This window comes from Rousettus aegyptiacus, unplaced genomic scaffold (assembly GCF_014176215.1).
Source record: "Rousettus aegyptiacus isolate mRouAeg1 unplaced genomic scaffold, mRouAeg1.p scaffold_m13_p_17, whole genome shotgun sequence".
NCBI lineage: Eukaryota > Metazoa > Chordata > Mammalia > Chiroptera > Pteropodidae > Rousettus > Rousettus aegyptiacus.
The window spans coordinates 29,364,330-29,387,562 of record NW_023416292.1 but is presented as its reverse complement, the minus strand read 5'-3'; the positions used below and the strand labels follow the sequence as shown (position 1 = coordinate 29,387,562).

General features: G+C 52.2%; 1 protein-coding gene across 1 annotated transcript in view; it reads right to left on the bottom strand.

Annotated features, from left to right (window-relative positions):
* Positions 1-20,673, bottom strand: part of TBX15 (T-box transcription factor 15) — an 89,388-nt gene extending 68,715 nt beyond the window's left edge. Inside the window, exon 1 of the mRNA XM_016160900.2 lies at positions 20,469-20,673. Coding sequence (XP_016016386.1) covers positions 20,469-20,673 — 205 coding nt within the window. The remainder of the gene's footprint in view (positions 1-20,468) is intronic.
* Positions 20,674-23,233: the final 2,560 nt, after the last annotated feature.

The following is a 23,233-nucleotide window of genomic DNA, read 5'->3' as shown; positions in this document are numbered from 1 at the left end:
TCTAGAATTTATTTTACAAATGTTACCACAAGCGTGTCTAAAAGTAGTCACATAGCTTTATTTATAGAAACAAATGATTGAAAACAACCTAAAGGTCCATTAAAATAGGTTCAATAAAAAGTATGATAAATCCACACCGTGGAATATTTCGTGCTTTTAAAACAGCAGGAAGTGGGGACCTGCAAGTATGTTTATTTAACAATCTCCAGTATAACAGTTCGAAACTGAACTCATAAAGTCCAAAGCACTGTGTGTGCGATGCCACAATTTGTTTTAATTTTGCCATTCGTATACGAGCATATAACCACTCGTATACGTGCATAATCGTTCATATAATGACGCATGTGCACACTACGTGTGTCCGGGAGGACACAAAACAAACCGGTAACAGCTCGATCCCGGGCCGATAACCGGGAAGACTAGGGATGGGAGACTACTTTTCAATTTATGCTTTTCAGTGATTATGTGTGTGTGGGGGTGTGTGTGTGTGTGTGTGTGTGTGTGTGTGTGTGTGTGCTGTATGTGTAGTATGTGAAGAAATTACAAGTTTTTTTTAAAATTTAGAAGTAAGAGAAGAGAATAAGTATCAACTGTCAAAGCCTGTTGGAGAATGGAGACTCGCGATTCAACACGATCGTCTAAGACCCAGGGGCGGACCTGGTACTTCAAGGGGAAACAAAGCACGGGACCCAGCGTTGTGACTTTAGGCTCTGAGTCAGTCTTTCAGGGAAATGTAGGAACACGCGTGCCAAGCAGACAGCGATTTACAGGTGTGGCGGTAGGTAACCAGAGGCCCAGCCCCAGAAGGAGGCACCTCATGGTTGCAGGCATTCAGCAGGTGTTTGACAGGTGGGGAAGAGCAGTGCTCCGGGGCCTACTGGGCAGAGCTGAGGAAACGCACAGGTGGATATTCCGGCTCCTCGAATAGAAACTGTCCCTGTCACCAGCCTTCAGGCCCCGCCCTCCGCCAGGCAGACCCCTGGAGAACGCGAGGAAAACCCAGGGCTCAGGCAGAGGCCCTGGCAGTGTGAACCGGCGCCCGGCCTGCTCCGGCACACTCTCTGAGCCCCCTTCCCATTGCCCGGGGGCAGGGCAGTGGGCGTTCTGGAGCTGGGGGTGCCGGGTGGCCTTCATGGGAACAGCGAGTCTGCCCCAGAGCTCTGCTCCACCTGGCCGTGATCTCAGGCGATTTGTCTTCCCGCTTCTAAACCAAGATGACTAGTGGCTCCGTTTCGTGTGATTGTGAAAGAATCAAATGAGATTATCGGCACGGTATTCCGCCCTGAGACAGACAGAGCTTCGAGAAAGTAAACCGCTATAAACATATAAAATTCCAGTATCACACAGGCGAGCTTTTCGGCAATTTACCTGAGTTGTCCAGTCAGTTGGTTCCATCGACACAGTCGGTCCGACGGCCCAGCACGAACAAAACCCGAAGCTATGATTAGCCTATTAGTTGCCACACACCTTTATCGAGCACTTACCGGAAACCAGGGGCGGTGGGTAGACAGACTGAAGCTACGGAGAGAGAAGACAGACTCCCGGCCTGTAGGAGCTCCAGTGCGAGTCAAAAGGATGCGGGAACCAACGGCCCTCCGATGCCATCACCGCAGCGTTCTGTGAGCGGTACGAGCCGAGGGCCGCAGGAGAAAAATGAAAGCATCGGCTCTGGGACACCCCGGGGCAACCGTCAAATGCACACTCGCCGAACACCAAGGTAAACGGCCTCCTAGCGACTGCTCGCTAAACCACGCATTTGTTTGTAAAGAAATCCGCAAGTGATTTGTAACAGCACGCTAATCAATATATTTGCTCAGTGTCATTTTGATTTAGTCAAGCCTCTCACTGGATAATTTCAAAACTAAAGGACCAAACATGACCCCCATAATTGGTGGTCATTTCCGACTTTACAGTGGTAGGAACACTGGGTAAAAAAAAAAAAAAAAAAAAAATCGAATGGCCTGTAAGTAGCAGCATTAGTAGGCAATATCTCAGTCAAGATAACTTCAAATAATATGTGCACCAACTTCGAGCTCGGGTTTTATGTTCGTAGCGTGCCTGAGAAACGTAAGCTGTATTTCATCAAAACAGCGGCCCATCCGCCAGTTCAGTGGATCGTATCCATCGATCGAGGAAGGAAAGGGACAAGCAGAGGATAAAACAGACAAAGCAGATTTTTAAAGCCACGTAGACCAAAGAAAAAAGCTCACTACATGTCTCATTTTTGAACTTCTGTTTCATTCGAGTCTAAATATCATTCCAAGTTACAAACAGTAAGCAGAGCCCCCTGAGTTAACCTGCATAAAATTAAATTTCATTCTAATTTAATTCACTTCCAGAATGGTATTCTGTTGCCAGTGTGAAAACCCCGAAGGAGTTTCGTTTTCCATGACCTCTATAAAATAACAAGTTGTATCTGCCACAACCAGAAAAACATCCTGAGCCTCATTTGCCTAGGGAGGCTGTAATCAGATATTACTTATCGTCCCACGTTACTTTGTTACTTCGACAGCCACAAGTCATTCCTATTAAAGCAAAAAGTAATTTTCTGACCTTTGTACAAAAATGAATGTCCTCATTTGTAACATTTATTTGGGTGCTGGTAGAACCGATACAATTGTTTGAAAAATACAGGTTCCTGGGCACTCTCTTCATATGCCAATCACACAAACTAGTCCCTTGCCTCCTAAGGAAAAGATGGTGGCATTCAGCCATGGTTTGCAAGCCTGGTGGCCCATCAACATCATCGGAGGACTTTTCTAAAACACAGGCTTCCCCTCCCTCTCCCGGTCCAGACCTCCTCCAGGTTAGGGACCCAGAATCTATCCTGGTCACATGTGCTTCGGGTGCATTGGGCATCAGCCTAGTACTGAACCTAGTTTGGCGTAAGGCGTCCTTAAAAGAACCGGGTGTGCAAATCCGAAGAGAAATGCTGGTGGCACTGAGCACTTACCGGTTTCTGAAAAAATCAAGGAAACTTGAGTATGGCTTAAGATGACATCGAAAAATTAGTACGAATCATGTTTCGTATGATGACGGCATTGAATTTAGGTCAGAGAAGGACCCTGAGTACTGAGTGGTAAAATGACGTAAAGTCTGAGGTTCGCTTTACAATGCTCCTGCAGAAAAGGGGAAACAGAGGAGGACGAGTGGAGCGCACATACTGGTGGCGTTAAAAGTGCACGGCGGGTCGTCTCCTCAGCAGCCGTGGTACTTCCGTGTCGAGGGATGTCGCTAACACGATGTTTTTGAACCGTCCGAAGGAGAACGGTAATAGCAGCTAGGGCCCGTCTCTGCCGTGCGGGGCCCATCTTCCTCTAGCTCTGAAAGACAGCTGGTTGGCAGGCCGCATTGCCCCCCATGTACATGGACGAATGAGGGCGGGCAATGCACCTGGATTGCCAGCCGCCTGATACCCGCCGCTCCCTGACCTTTTCCCCCTCGTAGGAGCCTTCGCATTCGATGTTGTACTTGCATCTGGAGTCGGGGCCCTTTTCCCAGCCGTAACTTAAGCAGTGTTTTAGAAGTTGACCTTTGTAAATTATTTTGAAATTTTCTTTAAGAAATTCCCCGGAACTAGACGCTTTCGTTTTCAGTTAGTACTACATTGAGTCGGTGAGCCTGGCAATGCAGGAGGCGAAATCCAAGTCACCGAGCATACAAAGGGGGTCTATTTTCAGGCCCCCTAAAAACATACAGACTCTGTTGCAGGAAGATAGGACTTAATTTTAGCAAATTTAGCACATAAAAAATCTGGCATTACCAGAGTACCTCGTGCAGCTCCCGGCACCTGCAGCTCAAGGTCACCCTATCCTCTCCTTCACTGAACAAGGCCCACATCCATCTTCTTGTGAAACAGAAGAGAGCTCGATCTGTGTGAGTGTTGTAGGAACCACTAGGTGGTGACCTTCTGGAACCATAGATAAGTTAAGAGAAGCTTATCATTTAGTTAAGGATAGAGATATCACCCAAGAAACGATAAACTCTGAAACCTCTTATGGGCAGTATATAGACTCAGCGTCTGAAGCTGTCCTTCAGAGGCGGGCAATTAGGATCCTTCGTGGCCTACAGCTAGATCTTGGTGAGTTGTCATGCGCACTCTTCCTAGGTCTGAGTTCCTGGGTCACATTCCCTTCAGAGCAAGCACTGTTGGAATGTCAGACTCCCAAAGACGCAAGGACGGTCAGTAATTCCTAGAGTCCAATGGGTAGTAAGACTTAGGGGCCCACACACTCATTTAAAGTATCCTCATGGTTCAGGCTCGAAGATATCCAACTAGAGAAAGACGGACTCAGAGTCATCTTGAGTGTTTACATATGCAGCGCAAGGTTCCCTTTTCCCACAACTTGGAGCTCAAGACAGCAACTCACCCTGGGTCTGTCGGCCCCTGTGTAACTTCGTCTCCACTCTGCTGTGCTAAAGATTTAACAATGGCTAGGAAGCCACCAGTGCTTCGGAACCCATAATGACACCGGGTGGGTCCCAGCCATCAGCCACCACCGTGGGCATGGAAGCCGAGAGCCCGAACCAAGACAAGGGAGAGCCTTCCCCTCTAACGCAAGTTCCAGCGATACACAGCAGTAAGACGGGTCACGTGACAGAGGACGAAAGGACATGGTGACATAAGGCCGTTCTGGACGATCAGACTCAGTGCAGACCCAGGACAGTGCTACGGACTTCAGTGCAGTCTGACAGGCACCCAGAAGGACCTGGCACTTCGTACGTCTCTGTCCCTGAGTCTTCTCATGACTGTGCTGGTTCCGAATGCCTCCCGTTCCCCACTGCTCCATCTTGCTCGAAAATTGCCTCGTGTTTCAGGGGCTTTTCTCCTGCATTCTCCTGACAACTTGCTTCGCCCCGTCCTCCCCACCCCCACCCCGACGCCCACCCCGGTCACAGGACTGGGCCCTGAGCTGGGACCTCCTGTCAGTCCGCCCGCGTGACCCCCACTGCTCGTGGGGAGGCGCAGCAGGAAGGCCTGTCCTTCCGCCGCAGCCGCCCCCGACTCCGCTCTGCGCTCTGTCTTTCGTTTAGAGATATTTGTGCACTGCTGTTTAACGCGGGGGGCGTGCAGATTGCCTTTTATTCTATGTCTTTTTCTTTCTCGCTGGGCGGAAAACAGAGGCTGCCACGAACGTAAGACCTGAGACAAGCAGGGGAAGACGAGAGCAGAGTTGCTCCCACGCCCTCGCCGTGGTTCTGAGCTGACGCCCCGCCAAGAGAGCCGTGCGGCGGGCTCCACGCAGAGCGGGCGCATTCGGCACTCTCTAGCTACAAAAAAAAAAAAAAAAAAAAAAAAAGCCTTTTTAGCAGTACAATTTGCTATCCTTCTCTTCTTACTAAAATCCACTGGTCATCTCCATTAGCGATAGAGACTTGAGAGTATAAAGATATCACTTGACACGTCCAAGATCACACCTAGAGGCAACTGGCAGACACCTCGCGCTGGGCCTCCAGGACCATCTTGAAGCCAAATCATCTGCAGAGTGGCCGCAGTGGCTACAAAACCCATCGCTGACTTCTGACAACGACCGAGTCAGCCTCACAGACGCTGGCAGAGAGCTAACGGGGATTCTAGGACGAGGAAGACACAGTGCTCTCCGGGGTTTTCCGGCCTGCTCGGCTCATAAAACAAATGTGCCCTCCAGAAAGTGATCATTCAAGGCAAGTGTCTCAGATGTCATAGGAAAGGGACAAAGTATTTTATAGGCTTCTACTCGATCCCTTCTTCTGTGACCAATTTTAAAATGTAGAAAAGATCATTCGGAAGCACCATGTGTGTGTGAGTGTGTATGCACGTGTGCATGCAGAAACATGGCCACAGAATGGAGTCAGCCGAAGTCCCTGTCTTCTTGGCCACAGGCATCAATCATCCAAGAGTATAAAGGTTAATGTCAATCTCACAGGACAATAAGAAGATGACAGGTATGTATCCCGGCCAGGAAAGAAAGGACTAAAGTTACATTACTGGCCCGCTAGTAACAGGAGGTTCTATGAAGCCAAAGGCAGAGCAGGAACCTTGCTCAGAAATGGTCTAATCAGATCGCTTGGAGAAGCCCTCCTTCAAGAGGAGCTTTCTGACGATGGTGCCCAGGGAGGGACCCCTGTACGTTTGCCATCTAGCCTACAGCTTTGGCAGTTATAGTCTACCTAGCTGAGACTCCCTTGTGACTATAAAATCACAGAACAAACTGGCACCATTCTGAGAGGGAATTATGGACCCCTAAAAGAAGCTCCTCCAGCAGGCTCCAAGTGAGGATAACATTGGTGGAACCCGAGAGCTTTCTTCCATTTGGCAGCACCCAGATCGTCCGTGAGCTCTGCATGGCCACGTGTGATTTTCTTCTTCAAGTCACCACGTGTTTGAATCTGTATATAAAGTCAATTAACATTCATTTCAAATCACCCTTTTTCCTCTTGGAACGTTTCTGTGATATTATGCACTTAAGGTGAGTCTCGAAAACAAGGGTAAAATTTCCTCGGAAGGTATTTTAAAGGAGGAGAAGGAGGAAAGTGTTTCAGACAGAGGGAGAAACAGGAATGAGTGTCCCAAGAAATGAAAACGAGATCACAAAAAGATACCCCACCTCCACGTTTACTGCAGCACTATTCCCGGTAACCAAGGTACGGAAATGACCTACATGTCCATCAACGGATGGATGGATAAAGATGTGGTATATATACACACAATGGAAAATTATTCAGCCACAAGAAAGAAGGAAATCCCACCGTTTGCGATAGCATGGATGGACCTTGAGGGGATTACACTAAGTGAAATAAGTCAGACGGAGAAAGACAGATACTTCACGCAATCACTGATACGTAGAATCTAAAAAAGCCAAACTCATAGAGACAGAAGAAAACTGTGGTTGCCAGTGGCTGGGTGTCACACAGGGGATCGGGGAGATGTTCATCAAAGGGCACGAACCTGCAGTTTGATGCTGACTGAGTTCTGGAGATCCAACACACAGCATCGTGAGCGAGGGTAGTCAACCACATTGCATTATGTACTTTAAAGTAGCCAACTGACTAGATTTTAAATGTTCTTACCACAAAAAGTGGTAATCATGTTGCAATATCTAAATGTATCTAATCGGTACATTGTACACCCTAAACTTATACAATGTATACGTCAATTACACATATAAAAATTGAGCCCCTATGAAGGACAGCAGTGGAGACAAGCTAAGAAAGGTAGTTTGGGACGATCCTGTGTCTGACACTCACAAAGACCACTGAAGAGTTTCTGAGTTTTCTCAATTTACCAAACGCGTAATTACGAACAAGGAAGGTGGGAGATGATATTGAGCATCAATGCACCTGACTCTGCGTTTGTGACTCACCGCATCTCACAACAGCCCTGCAGCAGGTACCACTGCCCTCGCTTGACGTGTGCACAACTGAGGCTCGGGGCTAAGTCCCTTGCCCAAGGTCACACAGCCAGAACCGTGTGCCTGGGCTGATCTCCCTGACCCAGACCCAGCCCCTTCCCTGCTGTCGTCTCGAGTTTCTCACACTAGCTAGTTTCTTCTGCTTCTAGGACGGGAAAGGCCATCTGCTTTCTATAACATGTCACACTCATCCCCTAGCAGAGGCCATCCCTCGCAGTAGAGTTGGTACTTGGCTAACGAGACGATGGACCAAAACTTCTTGATCTTTCATGTTTTTTTCCCTCACTTGATTACGAAATAGGCCGGCACCCCTACTAGACTTAGGAGAATTGAAAAGAAGTCACAAGGGTCTCAGGAAAAAAATGTGGGTTGTTGTATACTATAGGAAGGTAGATAATGCATATAAATAAAAATGTTTTAAGATTAGGGGAAAAAAGATGGTGGACAAAAAAGGCCTCAAAATTCGGGAAAGTTGCAGGGTAAAAATCTCTCAAAAGTCTACCTATACCCATGCCCCAAAAGTGCCCTCGCAACAAAGCCCGGTCTCGTTCTCAGCACTCACCAGCAATGAGCCATACAGCTGTGGAGGCCTAACAATCCGAGCAGGAAAACAGACAAGCAAAGAAAACGAAGAATGTAGTCAAGCCCCAAGGAAAAAAATGTTAACATCCGGAACCAATTCACCCACGCAGGCTGGGGAACCGTTACACCCAGCTCTTCATAAGGCGCCTCGGGCCCCTCCCCCACCACACACACACACACACACACACACACACACACACACACAGACCAGGGCTTGGTGTACTATTTGCGCACCCCTCCGGCAGTGACAGTGTCCTGTAGGAACCGCCTCCCGCAGTCCCTACCACCCAGTCAGAATCTCACAGAGCCGTCTGAAATCTCCGCGACGTCACAGTGAAATCTGGATCAAGCAGCATCGCACCAGATGGAATCTCACGTTCCCAGGGTGGATGTTGGTCCTGCAACGAGTTCTCTCTGAACACTGGAGGAAAAACAAAATGGCCCAGGCCCGGCTGGTTTCATTTCTTGCAGAATCTACCTTTCTAATTGAACAGATCTCCTGGGCCAGATCCAGTCCATCACCTAACACAGCAGCATTCGCCTCATCGTCTGCCAGACTCTATCTTTCGAGAGTTTGAGTCCACACAGGTTCCTCGGGAAAGGACATGGGCCCAGAGATTCATTCACATGCTCACGTTGCTACAGAGCGTATCAAACCCCATCAGTCGTTGCCTGCACAGAGCGGGGCGGGCAGTAGGAGGAGAAATGGAAGCTTAAAAACAGGCAGAGACTGCACATCTTTCCCTTTATAGCTTCTAAAAGGCACTTTTCTGTCATTAGCACAACAGACAGGCCTACGATAGACCTTACAGTTCGACAGCCAAGAAACACGTTAATGCTAAAGTCCACCCACCAAAATCGGGGAGGGGGGTAGTTTTCCTCCAAATCCCTGTTAGAGACACCAGACTTCCTAAGAGAGGAAGGTTACTTGGAGTGGGAGGAAAAGGGATGGAAAGACAGTGAACAGGTGGACCCAAGCCCCCGAAAACCATCCTTAAGTTCCCTAAAACTCACTGCCAGGGGCAAACCCGTTCATGAGAATCAGAAGAGCCAAGCAGCACGGGACGTAAGCGTTTAACGGGATAAGAGATGTCTGCACATCGCCGACCCCATACCAAACAGTGCTGCTCTAAATAGAGCTGTTACAAAATAAATGAATCCGAGCAGTCACTCAGAGGTTAAAGTCAAAGGCACGACTCTGAGAGCGAGTGTACTTGCTGTGGGTGCTCAAGGCAGTTTTCTAAGCCCCGGGCATTAAAAAGAAGCCACTGTGCAAATCAGAATCTCTTCCTTTGTAAATTCAATCCATGGCAAAGGGATTTCAGCTGTGATTGCTGAGTTTGGAAGGGAAAAAAAATCGACAGTACTTAGAAATGCACGAATTGCTCGTCACTGCAACTGATACGTTTCTAAGCTGTTCCATTTTGAATCAATTACCGATAAGATCCCATCCATCCCGTTATGAATGGAGAAGGGGATGGGCAGAACAGACCCGTTAAAGTTCCCCCTGAATTTCACCGCACAAGGGGACTTAGGATGAGGAGGTTTTAGATCCGAGTTCAAGGTGCAGCCCCCGCATTTCAGACACTGAAACGCTGGGAAGCCTGCACATGCGCAGGCCGCTCAGGGGACCAGGGCTTAGAAACTCCGCCCTGTGTCGCGTCATGCGCAGGCTCCTCCTCGCAGGTATGGAGAAGGCACCTTAAGATTGGAGGTGACGAATAATTCCAGGAAAGGAAGATAAGAGACCCAGAAACTGTAACCGAGCTCACTCTCATCTGCGATTTAACAGTTTCTGTTTGGGGGAGATAGCAAGCATAAATTCCCACCTACAAAAGTTCAGAGCTCTCTCTTTAGAGCCCTGGAGAGTCATCCGCAGGGGGAGGCGATGTCATCTAGTGGTTAGGGATGGCGATTCTGAAGCCACAGGGAGCTGGGTTTAAATTCCGGCCAGGCCGCTTCAAGTGGACTGGCGCTGCGTGTCTGCACGCAAGTTAGTCAATCTGTTTGAGCCTCAATTTCTTCATCTGTAAAATGGGGGAACAGTTGCTTCCTCTTGAGGACCATTGGGTAGATGCAACGAGAATGTGAATCAAACCATCGGCACAGCGCCTAGTGCAGGGTGCGCCCTCAATCCACGAGACATCTTATTGGTTAGCATTGAGTGGGCACTCTGAGATAAGACGGTGCTTGTAAGATTGGAGAAGTATGGAAACATCCGTCTGGAAGATAAAATGTGGGGCGGAGAGTCTGTTCTGAAGACTGAGACCTGAATTCCAACCAGGGCAAAGCAGCTCATTCCTCCAGTCAGGCAGGGGCGCTGAGGACGGGGCCGTGGGAGGCTTGAGAGGGACACTTTGTCTGTCTCTTTTCCCCTGGGAACGTACCTTCACCCTCTGCTGCCAGCAATCACTATAAACAAAACCTGGGGTGTAACTAGTTTTATACATAAAAAGTCATAGTAAATGATCAAATCCAGCTTCTGTTTTCTGGAAGGAAGAGCAGGGTGCAGAACTGTGCCGCCAGATGTGAGTCGGGACACCGTGGCCGGACCTGGTGTTCTTTCCCCGAAAGGACTTCAGTGTCTTCTTCCCCGGCCGTCAGCCTGTCCTCGTTCATGTGTGTTATCATTATTACGCTGTTATTCTTTACTGCTTGCCTCGTGCCAGAGATATAAGAGCAATGAAAATAAGGTCCCTGCCCCATAGCAGTTTCTGGGGTAGTGGCGAGAGAGTAAGTCCACAAGCTCCACGATGGCAGAAGTCAAGGGGCCGGAACTGCAGAGAACGGGGGGCGCCCACCGAGGGGGGGGGAGAGCTGTCACTGGGGTTTGAAACCCAGCTGTAGAAATCTGGAAGGAAATAAAGTCCCACAAGCTAGAAACATGAGAAACCCTCCTAGGTGTGTGCTGGGCACAGTTTTTTGTCTGACCCTGCCTTCAAGTTCAGCAGCTATGAATAGAGGTCTTGAATGCTAAGCTGTCTTCTGATCTATCTTGTTGACAAGCGTTTTGCCTGTTACTAAGTCATCCTTTTAGCATTCCCCAGTCTCTGCCAGATCAAGATCTCGGCTTAGCAGACTAGACATGGAAAATACTTACTAGTGCTTTCCATTAGGCTCAAATAGTAATGAGGGGCAACTGATTTTTTTTTTTGGGGGGGGGGGAGCCTAGTCCGCCAATTCAGTTTACCAGTGATGAAGTTGCTTTTCTCAGTCTTCATTTTTCAGATCCATAGAGTTTTTCCAGCTACTTCAGGGAATGGCACAAAAAACGTTCAAAGCATAAAATTAACCTAAATTTCCTTTAAATTCATGAATACCATAGAATTCTTTTGGCAGGAGGGTCCTGGGCGTCCACACAAGCAACGATAGGTTACGTCAAACACAAAGGACTAGAAATCACTGATCCAGGACTTCTGAACATGTGATATTAATCTAAAAACTTTTCAAGAGCTTTATGAAAGCTCTTAATTCTGGCTGTAAAAAAAAAAAAAAAACTTTTTTTTTTTTTGGCTTTGTGTTGCTATACAGTTACTTTCTACAACTGCAGTAAAGCTTCCCACGTTCCAACAAAGCAAAGCATGAGTCAAGTGATGGCCAAAATGCGTTAGGAGAAAACAGCAATATTTTTTAAAAAGTTCACAGGATCACAGACCCTTACAGCTAAAGGGCCTCAGGTGTCATTTGAGCCTCTCTCCCTCATTCTGCAGCCTAAGGACTGAGGGCCCCATCAGTGGCTACGAAACAGCTTTCAAACATTTTTTTCAACATTTACACGTCTGCCTTTAAAACAAGTGTTCCTGGTTGGAACAGTAATGGCAAAGCTAGCACTGGAACTAGGTCTAATTTAGGCTAGTCTCGACCTCTTCCTACCATAGTACATGGATGTAATCTAGAATACGAAGACCTATGCCGAAAACTCTGTCGCATAGTGAAGACTCACATATCCACACGAGCAAATGAGGTTTCTGAAATGTTTTACAATTCAGTATTATTTCTCTGCAAGCTGGCTTATACGATTACTTTTTCTAACTGAACTTTTTAAACTAAATAGTGCATAGGCTTATAACATATGTGTATAGTGTGTATGTAGATGTGTGTGTGTGTGTATCCCCAAGCTTTGTTGCAAAAAAATAGAAATAAAAATAAGTAAACGATTAGGCTTCTGAATTAAGGGAGCCTCGTCAAACCCAGGGAGAGCACTGCTGTGTTCACAATCACTTATTGGCAGAAACGCTTGCTCCTCCCCACTGTGAAAATCAATTATTTATTTTTCATAAGCAAGAACGGAAGCCCCGAACCACCCAAGTCACCTCACCCCTAGGTTACAATTCTGCACCCTGGGGCCTAGGGTGATTGACACTGTGAAGCGGGGTCGCCTCCAGGCAGGGCTCCCCTCTGCTGACGCTGAGCCCTACATGGGAGCCAGTCACTATGGGACAGCTGGGTGGTTTCTTTTCTTTTCTTTGTTATTTATTTTTTCAAAGAAATGAATTACTTCCTCGTCTTTAATCTCCGAGAAGGGCATGGAGGACAACAGTTTGCTGTCCCTTGGTCCCGGTGGCATTGGTGGCATTGGTGGCATTGGGGGCAGAGCCGGGTTCTGGGCAAGGGCACCCCTGCCGTTCCGGGTCCTAAGTGCCCTGGCATCCCGTGTCTGGAACCTACAGCGCGACTTTCTTTTTTCACGTGCCGTCTATGATATTTACTGACCCTAGAATTACCCATTTGGAACTGGTTAAGGATTAAAAGTTCTTCGGGCCGAGGGATTCTTCGTTCCTAATTGCTAATGTTTGAAGTCAGTCTGATTCCTCGAAAATTCAGCCTGATGAAAGCAAAAGCTCAAACTCCCCTCGGGGCGCGAGGTGTAAGATCCTTGGGTTCCGTTCGGTTTGGGGTTTGCTTGGGAGTCCCCCCTCCCCTGGTTTTTTGGGTGGAAAGAGGCCCTTTCACCAAGGCCTGTTCGATTATCCCAGAGTCCCCGCACCTCTCCAGGATGGAATGGGGGCCGAGAAGGGCACCCACCGTCCCTCAGGGTTTCTAAGGCCCGGCAGCCGCCAAGACCCCCCGGGACCCGCCCTAGCGGGAGCAGGACACAGGCCGCGCGCACCGAGGCCCGGCCGCCGCTCCCGCGCGCGCCGGCGCCAGACCCGCCAGGCCCGGCTAAGGCGGAGGACGGGCGGCCGGGCCCAGGTCGCTGACTTGTGAAGCCCCGCGGAGCGGCCAGCTCTCCCCAGGACGGCTTCTCGGGAAGACATGCAAACCCGCTTTCTTCCTCGGCGAAACGTCATCTGAAATTTTTTTTTAAGAGTGCAAAAGAATGGGCGTTTTCACCGTGTGCGTAGGAGGTTGGGGGAAGGGAACAGGATGTCGGGGTGGGGGGAAGTCGGGGGGAGGGGTAAGAAAAGGGGAGCTAACTGCTTTCAGAGCCCCGCTCCGGGGCTTGGACAATACGCTCGGGGCCGTGCGACAATAAAGAGAAGGCAGCGGGGGTTGGCAGTAAGAATTTCGATTCAGTCTGTTGAGATTTAGGCGCTAAAACGCCAAGGCTGCGGGGCTAGGTCGATGACAATGACCTCTAGCGATCCCTTCCAGGGGAACTCTACTGTTCTGGTAGCATTTTGGTTTTTGAAAGTCTATATTAAGCGATTACGTATGCAATCCAGAATTAGGAGTCTGTTTGTTTGTTTAATCCTCCAAAGTGTGTGGCAATTTGAGCCTCAGCAACCGTATTGCAGAAAATATGAGGGCGAATAGGGAGAAATTTTTTTTGCATATATTTCCTATGTTCTTAAATTATTTTCCCCAAATCACAATGTTTCTTCTCTTATTATTTCTATTAACCATTGTTATTATCCAGATTTCTCTCAGTGATTCCGTTAACATGGAAGAACAGGACACCACTCTTCAGAATACTGGATACATTCTGCCCCTCCAAAATGAAGTTGGTATTATTCACAAAATTAAATGATAATTTTAGTTTAAAAAAAAAATGTCCACCCTTCCTGTTCTTTTAAATTGCATCTGTAACAGTCTCACTTTCTGGTGTCTTCTCTTAAACTTTGGTCCAAATCATCATAACTAGAAGTTTCAAATCTGGGATTCTCTTGAATTATCAAAGGATGTCTAGAGATGACAAAACTGGCTCCCCGGATTTTAGGTGTTCCCAACTTGTTAAACTGGCTTCACAAAATAAAGGCAGTTTCTTTTCTCTTAAATATTATCTGTGTCCCATTCAGAACCTGATGCTCATACATAAATTTGGGTATGAACACCAATACTTGCATATATACTTTTTAATATATTTTATACACTTATGGATTAAAGGCAAAGCTAGACGCTGCGCAATACGAATAAAAAAGGCCTATGTTCGCTTCTGGTATCAAAAGCTCATCATCAATTTGTAGTCAGCACAATGTCCAGCCTCAAAGTGGAGCCGTTAATGGCACTGAATCAATGCCGATTTGTCACCACCAGTTGCTCGAATCCCCCACCTCTTCCCATCTCACCTCCGGTCCTCCCCACTGAGCCTCATTTTCCACCCTGACACTTAGAGCAAGGGCCTCACTTAAATTAACCAATGATTATCCTTGCCCAGAGAAGTGTAAACAGACCCTAATTTATAAATTTGCTAATTGCCTTTCCCCGCGCAGACCCCCCGAGTATGTCAGTCATGCACCTATAAAATGCAGAGCTCACTAGAAACCAGAAAAAGCAAAGCAAAAATAAACCACATGGAGGAGAGAAGGAAGAGGGAAAGATTCCACATTTCACCGGTTCCCTCCTTTTCCCTGTGGAAAAGTATCCCCTAAGGTCAAAACTAGAAAATCACTTAAGTATATTCTCTCCTACTGAATGACCGTGTCTTTGGGGAGTACCAAAGTGATAGGCAGCTACGCCCCAGGACAATCATGGGGCGGGTTTCTGCGTTTCCAGAAAGCAGAGTGGAATGTCAGTCTGCTCTCACTCCTGGTGGAATGTGCATAGTTCAGCCTCAGCCTTTCTTCCTTTCTTCCTTTCTTCCTTTCTTCCTTCCTTCCTTCCTTTCTTCCTTTCTTTCTTTCTTTCTTTCTTTCTTTCTTTCTTTCTTTCTTTCTTTCTTTCTTTTCTCTCTCTCTCTCTCTCTCTCTCTCTCTCTCTCTCTCTCTCTCTCTCTCTCCAGTCGCCTCAAAAAGGAACTTACAGATTTAAGAAGCACTGTAATCATTTTTCTCCCGCGATATGAGAAATGAACTTCTACTACAGTTCATAATCAGGATCTCAAAAGAGGGTTCTCATCTTGTTAATGTTATGTTGTTGGCAATAGAGGGGACGATTGTGACAGACCTGGAATATTTCCCTTTAATACTAGCGATGCCCTTGGAGAGGCTTGGATGAACAAAATGTTTCGGTCCTTGGAACCAAAACGTACTCGCCCCTCTCTCCTTGTGCCCCAATACGAAGGATTAATGCTGAGGGACTTGTTTGCATTAAACTCTTGTCCACACATGCAAAGGAAATCATACTGCCAAATGGGGAGTACGAACCACCAGCACCCCATAATTTTAGTTTTGGCTCCTGGGTTAGGCATCTCGTACCCTTTTTCACGTGCTCATTAAGTGCCAAGTGTAGTAAAGAGATTTAAAACCAATTTCCTTTAATAATTAAACGATGTTTACGACACCATTTGAAGTGGCTGAAATTTGGGGGTGACAGGAAAACGGCAGCGGACAGGCGTCAATATAATTTCGGTCCTAACTGTAAGAAACTAAATCCTCCCTTCGCCCTGCATGGGCGTCATCTCCTAAACTTTTCCTTCTGGAAGTTTTACCTATAAAATCTGGAAACCCAAAGTAGCCAGCTCTGAATCCCCCCCAAAAATGTGTGTAATAAGAAATAGCGTTGGGTAGGGCGTGGAGGACGCGGACTGAGAACCGCGGCGCCGCCAGGCTGTGAGCGTCTCTGTCTAGGCTTGTGTTCTTCGGACCCGCGTCGGAGGGGCAGAGGTGGGTGGCGGAGCCGGGCCAGAGGCTGCCCAGACCCGCGTAGACAGTCTCCCCTACGCTCCGTTGTTACCCGCATACCTGCTACAGCCATCGGGGTTTCTGAAACCCTCTGGGGGAGGTTGGGGCGGGGGAGCCAGCGAGGGTGCGAACCACAGCGCCCTCCACCTTCCTTCCAACACAAGCCGAAGTCCGCGCACCCGGGCAGCAGGGTTCTCCCCATGCCCTGTGCTCCCCAGCTGCTCGAGCGGTGTGCTCCATCTACGGGATAGCGGGTTAGAATCACCTTCTTCTTAGTGACTTCTACTGTGTCACCGCGCCAGGGCCACGGGGTAACACAGAACGTCTCCATAACTCTCCCTACTGCCCAGAGGCCACCGCGGCGCGCGCTCCCGGCCGCGCGCATCCAGAGGGCGTCTGATGTAGCCACCGTCCCACCAGCGCGCGTAAAAGGCGTTTGGCAGTCGTCCCCCAAGCTAACCTCCATCCTCACCAGCCAACGACGAATTTAGATCTTGCCTACTCGCCACCCTATCCCACCCCCGCACGCACGCGCTCCCCTTCACACAAGGTCACTTACCAAAAGGGCAGCCACCGCCTCAGACCGTTTGGACCAAGCAGGAGGGAGCCTTGGGCGCGTTCAGTAGGCCCTGCCCTTGGCTGGTCCGCGGGCCGCAGGCCCGGCACCCTCGAGGCCTGCACGGGCGCGCGCACCACCAGGGAACCAGAATTCCTCACCCAGGACTCTCTCCCAGGCCGGCCTTTGGGCGTCCGGCCCCGCGCGCCGCACAGCGCTGCCCTGCGGGCCCAGCCCTGCCCCGCGCCCTGGCTGGTGCCAGCCCCGCAAGAGCACGCTCTCCCCGCAGGCTTCAAACTCGTCCCTTTTTCTCGGTTACTTCGACGTCAGTGAAGAGTCCCTGCCTCCGTTTTGACCCTGTGTTTCCCTATGGGGGTCGGGAATGGTGTTGGGATTAAAATCTTGGAGCTCTACGCTGAGCAAACGAGCTATAAACTGGCACATTAATTCTCGCGACCAGTCGAACTCGGTAATTCCAAAGACGGTGCCCTGGGGCACCGCGAGGGCTTCTCTGTCATTTCACAGGAGGTCGCGAGCGCCGGCCGTGCGCGCGCGTGCGAGCGGAGTGGTCCCGGGTGCGCCGCCTTGGGTGCCCACCCGCGTGCGCGGCGGCTGCGAGGCTCACGCCTACGGGCCCTGGATGGGGGAAATCCCCCCGCCGAAGGTTTGAATTACTTTTCTCCGCGGGAGACGCGGCTTCGGCCGCACTCTGCTGTGGATTTGAGCGGGAAAGGCCTGAACCCAAGCTGGGGAGCCGGGCGAGGCCGGGGGTTGCGGTGCGAGCGACGAGGGCGCCGCCGCGTGCCTGAAATACACTTTCAAGGCCGCCGCAGCCGGAGCAGCTGTCGCCGGCGAAAATTTCCTCCGTTGCTGCTGGGGGTGAGGCAGGGGCGAGCAGCCCGAGAGCCGGGCTCTCCGGGACGGGTTTCGAGACGCTCCCCGGCCCGCGGCGGCCGAGTCCCGGCGGCTTCTCCAAAGGACGTGGAATGCTGGCCCGGGTGTAAGAATGAGGGCACCTCGCAAGCCCTGAGGGCCTCGGGGGGGATTTCAGGACCACCAGGTTCGGTGGAAATTTTTGAAATACATACTGTGCGTCCTCTGGTGTGTGAGTGCCTACACCGCGCAGGCCGGGCTGGTCCCCCGCTGCCGCAGGTCGGCGCCCCAGGCCGCGGGCGCTCGGCGCCAACTAAAGCCAGCTCTATCCGGACGCGGAAAGAAAAACGGGCTGCGAAGTCAAGCAAAAGGCCACGTCTTTGAATAAGTGCGAAAGAGTAAATCTAACTCTTGGGTTGTCTGAGGGTCCCGGGATTCTGAGCCTCGTACAAACAGGGAGGGCAGAAAAGCACGACACCAGTCCGGGAGAGGGGATTGGAAGAATGACAAGTAACAGTCGCTCTAGGCAGTGTCCTGCGTGTGTGTGTGTGTGTGTGTGTGTGCACGCGCGCGTTCAATCCTTCCCCAGCGCCGTGACAGTTTTGTGTGTGCGCGTGTGTGTTTTTTGTCGTTTTGTTTTTGTTTTGTTTCTGACTTCTTATCGGCCCAGGGCGGGCAAACCACCCTGCAGGTCCAGCCCCCCTCGCTCGGAAAGGGAGAGGAGAGTTAAAACAGAACTGTGAGGCCCAGCGGGCGGAGACATGGCCCTGGGCACCTTGGAGCCTCCAGCCCGTCTCCCGCCTCCTCCACCATACACACCTTTAAGTGTGGCCCTGTGTGTGTAAGGGCGCTGTATTACATACAAAAAAAAAAAAAGAGGCCAACAGGGGACCCTACGCCCTGGCCCTGCCTTCGGGGTTCTTCCCCAGCGCACAGCTCCGCCTCCTCTGCTCCCCGCTACTGCGGAGTCTCCATGCCACTGCGACCTTTCTCTGAAAAGTCTTTTCGCGTCCTACGTCCGGCTCCTAAGAACCACCGTGGGACTCCAACTGGGAGATCTCGGGAGATCTCGGCCCACAGCGCGGCCAGGCCCGACCCGGAGCCCGGCTCCGCAGAAGGCGCGCGAGCGCTCTTAGCTGCCGGCTTCTTCCTCCTCCCGGACCTTTGCCCCGAGACGCATTTCGTTTTCTCTAATCCAAACGCCTTATCTTTTCCTTTTTTAAAAAAGCGATCAAGGAAACAGGAACTGCCGCACTGCACTCTTATATTAAGCCCTCTGCTGGGTCCTCACCTCCACCCCCCACTCCTCGGGAGCAGGGAACAGCGTGCGGGCCGCCAGGTCCTCGCCTTAATGTCCCCAGGCCGCTCTCTTTTCAAGCCCTCACTTTTCTCTCCTCGCTTATGGCCAAGAACGGGGGAAAGAAAACTTCGAGCCGAGTCTCAGATGATGCCCCGCGTGTTGGTCCTTTTGAACAGGCGACCCTAGGCCAGTTCCGGGTAACCTGGCCTCATGCCCTAGAGAAAAGTACCCAGGGACTGGGCGTCTGACACGCGAGGTTAAATAACTTCTACCTTTCCCACCATCGGGAAAGTAAAATAAACTAACGTCCCAGACCGTGAGTTGTCATGAGGCCTGAAAGAACTTCCAGCAGACTTGGGCGAAGGCGCAAGTGAGATTCTGACAACAAATAAACGCGGTGAGGAAACAGGTTCTGGCCAGAGACAGGAAACACATTAGCCACGCGTTCCTTTCCGAACGGCCCACACAGGGGTCCGCGTGGACAAGCACCCGCGTCCAAAGACGGGGGGAAGGCTTCAGCGGGCGAAATAAATCTCCTTTTAATTTTCTTTTCATCGACTAATAAAAATAATTCCCCAGCACTAAACCCAAATACCATAACAGCCCACAAGAACACGGAGAATTCATAAAACTCTGTCTCTGCAGGTCACCCGCTAATCGCGTTATTATTAGCCTCGGGAGCATGGAAATTGAACCGTCACTGCCGAAAGAGAAAATGTAAGCGACAGCTGTCCCTCCTCGGGTCGGCCAGCTTTCCAGCCACCCAGCTCCCGGGCCCAGGGCCTCCCCCGTCCTGTGAGGGCCTGCGCGCTGACCCAGGCTTACTCCCCAGCGGTCAGAGGGAGCACCCCCAGAATAGTTTCAGAAGCCCGGCCTGGAAAGTTTCCGACGCCGTGAAAGTCGTGCGTGCGTGTGCGCGCGCGCCCGCCTAAGATTCTTCCGACAACAGCTGTTCCCTGGGGCTGTTTTGCAAAGTTGAAATCTTGGCACTTAATACAGAACGTTAAGTTGTTGCCCCCCCCCCCTCCCCGCGCCCCAGGATTCTGTTAAAATCGCAGACATCGACATCCGCCCTGTGTTTTACGTGTTGTGTTCATATAATATGCACGGATCCGAGACACAAATTAATGGCACTGCTCCCCGCAAATACACAGAGGTGAAGACTGACCCGGGCCGCAGGGGAAGAGGTCTAGCGTACATTCCTCTTTCCATAAACGAGGTAGAAATCCAATTATACTCCCTCGTCGCCGAGGAGGGGAAATTCAACAACTTGAGTCCCAGAATAGTTGGGGGGAGGGGAGAGAGCCAGGGCAGATGTTGAAACCTAGATGGGATAAACTTGGTATTTCCGTAAACTGGGGTGTCGGATCCGTCCGAGAACCGCGCGCCGGTCCCCGCGAGCTCTCGGACGCGAGTCCCAGCCCCTCTCCGCCGCGGCCGTCGCCTGCAGTCCTCACCCCTCCCAACCGACCCCGGGGCCTTGCAGCCCCTCGGCTGCGGGGCGCTCGGAGCGCCGCGCTTTGCTCCCAGAGGAGATGCGAGCGAGAAGGCCTCCTTGCTGGAGGTTGGCGACGAAAATGCACGGCTCAGGCCAGTTCCCCCAAATTGGTTCCGGCGAATTTGGAGGTGGCTCGAGGCATTTGCGCAAAGAAAGAGCAGCCCGCGTTGGAGCAGGGCAGGGCGCCGGCGGCCCGGGCCTGCCTCCTCGCCGCTCTGCCCGCCGGCCGGCCCCCGCCTCCCGCGGTCTGGCCCTACGCACTCACCCGGGTGAGGCTCCAGGCCGTGCGCGGCCGCGTCCTCCGCGTCTCCGAGTGGGCCCGCGGGGCTCAGCGCCTCCATGGACAGGTCCAGCCCCTTCTCCTCCCAGTCTCGCAGTTTCCGCTTTTTATTTGAGCCGATCAGGGCTTCAACGGAGAAGGCATGTGCTCGCGAGCTCAGGGCGACTGCAGATCTTCTCCTTTCACTCATCTTAGCCGCCCGCGCCCCGGCCCCCGCTCGCCCCCGCGACCGAGGGAGCGGCCCGCGCCCTCACGCTCCGAGCGCCCGCCCGGCCGGGCCCGGGAGAGGCGGCGGCTCCGCGGGTCCTCCGCACCCTCCCCCTGCGCTTCCCCCGCCCTCCGCCGCGGGTGCGGACCGGCGCCCCTCGCTGGCCCTGCGGCTACGAACGAGCGCCCGGCGCGCCGCCCGCCCGCTGCATGAGCGCCCGCGTCCCGCTTCCCGCCCGCCGGGGCAGGCGCTCACAGGCTGTGCACGCCGGGCTTCATCTTTTTTTTATCCTCTCTCTCCTCCCTCTCCCTTTCTCTCCTCCCTCTCCCTCTTCCTCTCTTGGTCTTCCCGTCCTTCCTCTGATCCAAACTTCTGGGAAACTTTTTTTTTTTTTTTTCTAAATTCCTCCCTTCCTGAGAGCTGGGGGCAGGCGGTGCGCTCCTGTCCGTGGGCCGAGGGAGAGGGAGGGGGGAGGAAGAGAAAGACTGAGGGGGAAAAAAGCCGGCCCCCGACCAATGGCGAGGAGGGAACAGGAGAAACCCCGAGAGCGCGGGCCAATGAGCGCAGGGGAGAGACTGAGGCTCGGGCCGGGGCGCGGCGCGGGTCGCCCGGCGTCGCCCCGGGACCGACTTTAACCCCTGGCTTCCCGGCGCCCCGGGGGTTCCCCGTGGGGGAGGGAGAGGGCCCCAAGTCGAGGTCTGATCTGTGCCCCTCCAAACTCCTGCCAGCACCAAAATCCGTGCCTTTTCCTCCCAAATCTGCCAGGTCGAAGACGCTGCAAGCCGGGAGTCATCTTAACTACAGATCTGGAATCTGGGGGGCTCAGATCAAATGTCAACCTATCCAGAGCGCCACGAAATGTCTGCGACAACCTCGCGCCTGACCCCAGATGCTTTTAGACCTGCCGCTTCCCCCCGGATTTCGCCGCACAGGTTCTGATTTTCTTGTTGAACGATTTCTAAACATCCCTGGTTAACGCAAAACGAAAGAAACAACAAAAAGCCCGGTCACTATCCGGATTCTTGTAATTCAGAATCTACAGATCACTTCTTCCTTCCAGCTCTACCTGGTGGAGAAGGAGACGCAGGCCTCTCGCGCAGGAGGCCGCCGGTGGGGCGGCCGGCTCACCGCGCTGCCCGCGGGCGGGTCCCGCTGGGCCGCAGGCAGCAAGGGCTCGCCTTCCCTCCGGCGCGGACGCTGGGCCGGGCCGCGCGCGTTCGGGGCGCTTGCTCAGGAGAACCCACGGAGAGGGGCTGGGCGAGGGCGGCCGGGAACTTGGACAGCGGAGAAAGAGCTTTTCCAAAATTCCCTTCAAATCTGATCAACTCGGGAGCCCGGCTCTCCCCGCCCCGCTGATCCTCCCTCCACCCTTAAAAAAAAAAAAATTTTTTTTTCAGGACAGTGCGGGCGCCAGAGATTTCTAAGGAACTTAAAATCCGACGCTTCTGGCCTTTCTGATTTCCCACAGCCCTTCCCAGGTCTCGCTCCTGGAAGCGGGCCGCAGGAACCCCCGAGCCCAGCTCAGCGCAGAGCAAGTTCAGAAGGGCCGAGAAGTTGATCCTACCGAGCTGGAAAAGGCTCTCGGGTTTCGCGGACGACGGCCTCGCCGCGGGGTGAACTTCCAGTCTCAACGCCCTGGTCGAGGCGCTTCTATCCGCGCGCGAAGGGGCAGGAAAGAGCCAGCTCCAGGGTGCGATGGACAGGCCCAGAGGCCCAGCGGACAAGCCTCGCGGAGAGACAAGCCCTGAGCAGGGTCTGAGCCCGCGAGTACTAGGGCAGAGGGCCCCACGGTGTGTCATAGCCCCCCCTGGAAAGAGCGCCCATCGGTCCTCCCACCCTGGGGCCAGAAGGGAGGGCCCGCGAGGCCTCTGAAAGGCCACGTTCCCCTCCTGACCGCGGAGGGGTCTGGGGAAATCTAGCCCTTGCTATTGTTGTTGAAAGTGCCCTGGTGCTGGAGGCAACAATCAAGTGTCCTAAATGTACTTGGGACTCTTTGGAGACGAGCAAAAACGACCGCTTTGGGAGCCTCCTCAGATGGAGCTCCAGCCCAGACGAGAGGCAGCTAGCAGCGCAGCAAATGCACAGAGAAGAGAAAAACCACCCAATGAGTGTGGTTCAGCCAGGCTTGGCCTCCCAGGCCTTCCGGGAGCCTAAGTGTCAGGCTTGGGGTTCCCCAGCAGCGCTCCAAGGACCCTGGGAGCCGGACGTGGCCCCCTGAGCCCCTCGGCGTCTCCCGCCACGCTGCTCGCTGCTCGGCAAACTCTGGGAGCAGGGGTGACACGGTACAGCGTCTCCCACCTCAGTCCTCACTCGGCGTTGCTTCCAGGAGCGGCTGCCTGCAGTGCCCATGCGCTGGCCACCACCTCCACCACCGCCCGCTTGGGCAGCAGAGCTGGAGGCCAGGGCAGCCGGGAGCAGGAAGCTACCTTCTCCAGAGGCTCACACCTCTCTTTCAGCTCCCAATGTGGGCGTCGCTGCCTGAGGCCGGAGCCTGCCAGACCGGCCCCGGGGGCAGCGACGGGGCCGGCCTCCGTTCTGTCCC